At 49.6% G+C, this 1457-nt stretch overlaps 1 protein-coding gene across 1 annotated transcript; it reads left to right on the forward strand.

Annotated features, from left to right (window-relative positions):
* Positions 1–6: 6 nt before the first annotated feature.
* On the forward strand, positions 7–1454 carry LOC102745456 (histone H2B type 1-M; the record flags this gene model as incomplete). The annotated part of the gene is made up of 1 exon (XM_081810646.1): positions 7–1454. A coding segment is annotated over exon 1 (228 nt), but the record flags the coding sequence as incomplete, so codon positions are not given.
* Positions 1455–1457: the final 3 nt, after the last annotated feature.

Consider the following 1457-nt stretch of genomic DNA (forward strand, 5'->3'; position numbering starts at 1 on the left):
GAAGAGCGCCAAGAAGACCCCCAAGAAGGCCAAGAAGCCCGCGGCGGCGGCTGTCGCCAAGAAAGTGGCCAAGAGTCCGAAGAAGGCGAAGGCTGCCAAGCCCAAGAAGGCCGCCAGGAGTCCAGCCAAGGCCAAAGCCCCGAAGCCCAAGGCAGCCAAGCCTAAAGTGGCCAAGCCCAAGAAGGTGGCCGCCAAGAAGAAGTAAGCGAATATGGAATAGTTTAGAATCTTTAAAGGCTCTTTTCAGAGCCACCCCCAGACCTCAGGAAAAGAGCTGTCGCACTCTGCAGTGTAAGGGGGCGTGGCGGGAGAACCAGTCCACGGACCACGGGCGGCACCTACCGGGACTCTAGTTAAGTGCACTCGAGCCTTTGAAAACTTCTCAGTGCGGTTAGAAACTCTGGGATACTATTTTGAGCACTATTTCCTCCTCTACTCTCTTAATTGCGCTGTTTCCACATTAGTTGGCCCACACTCCACACGGTGCAATAAGGGGGAGCATAAGTTGGGGGGCCATAGCTTATTTACAAATGTTACCCAGGCACCATGTGCTTGGGGGACGCTAGTGTGTTATGTCCTATATACCCACCTTAAAGATTTGACACTGAATGGACCACTGGCATTCCTCTTAGATTGTTACAAAAGTACTTTAGCCACCAAGTCTATTGATAGAAAACCAAGAGACTAGGGAATAAAGAAGGCATTTCAAAGGTCACTGTAGTCCACCATATTTCAGAAATCCTGGTTCTTTCCACTAGGTTGGTTAGCTGTAGCAGGAATAATGTGCATCTCATCAAGAACCACTTGCCTACCAGCTGCAGCATCTAGGAAGTCAAAACGAGATGAGAGACCCCTCCCAATGTAGGAAGTTTCACTAGCCAGCAAGAAGCTGTCCACACACAAACCGAAAGTTAGTCTCTCCACGAAAGTTTCACTTACTCAAGGTTAAAAAAAGATACTCTTGCTTGAAGAGGATTATTTATAACTAGCTTCTGGTAGCCTAGTCTAGACGTTCTGATTGGGTCGAAACAAAGCATCGAAGCAGCCAATGAAAAGCCAGGCCTTCAAGTATCTCACATTCGTATTTGTGACGACACACTAAAATTAATCCAATCGTGAATGATTTTACTAACCTCATTGGAATACCGCATCTATAAATAAACGGGGCCTTGCCAAGGCAGATTATTTCCCCAAGTCTTAGCGTTAGTGTAGTTTTTAATATCGGGATGCCCGAACCCACCAAGTCGGCTCCGGCCCTGAAGAAGGGCTCCAAGAAGGCGGTGACCAAGGCGCAGAAGAAGGACGGCAAGAAGCGCAAGCGCAGCCGCAAGGAGAGCTACTCGGTGTACGTGTACAAGGTGCTGAAGCAGGTGCACCCCGACACGGGCATCTCGTCCAAGGCCATGGGCATCATGAACTCGTTCGTCAACGACATCTTCGAGCGCATCGCGGGCGAG

This window comes from Leptonychotes weddellii, unplaced genomic scaffold (genome assembly GCF_054177405.1).
Source record: "Leptonychotes weddellii isolate Sample4059 unplaced genomic scaffold, ASM5417740v2 HiC_scaffold_31147, whole genome shotgun sequence".
Lineage (NCBI taxonomy): Eukaryota > Metazoa > Chordata > Mammalia > Carnivora > Phocidae > Leptonychotes > Leptonychotes weddellii.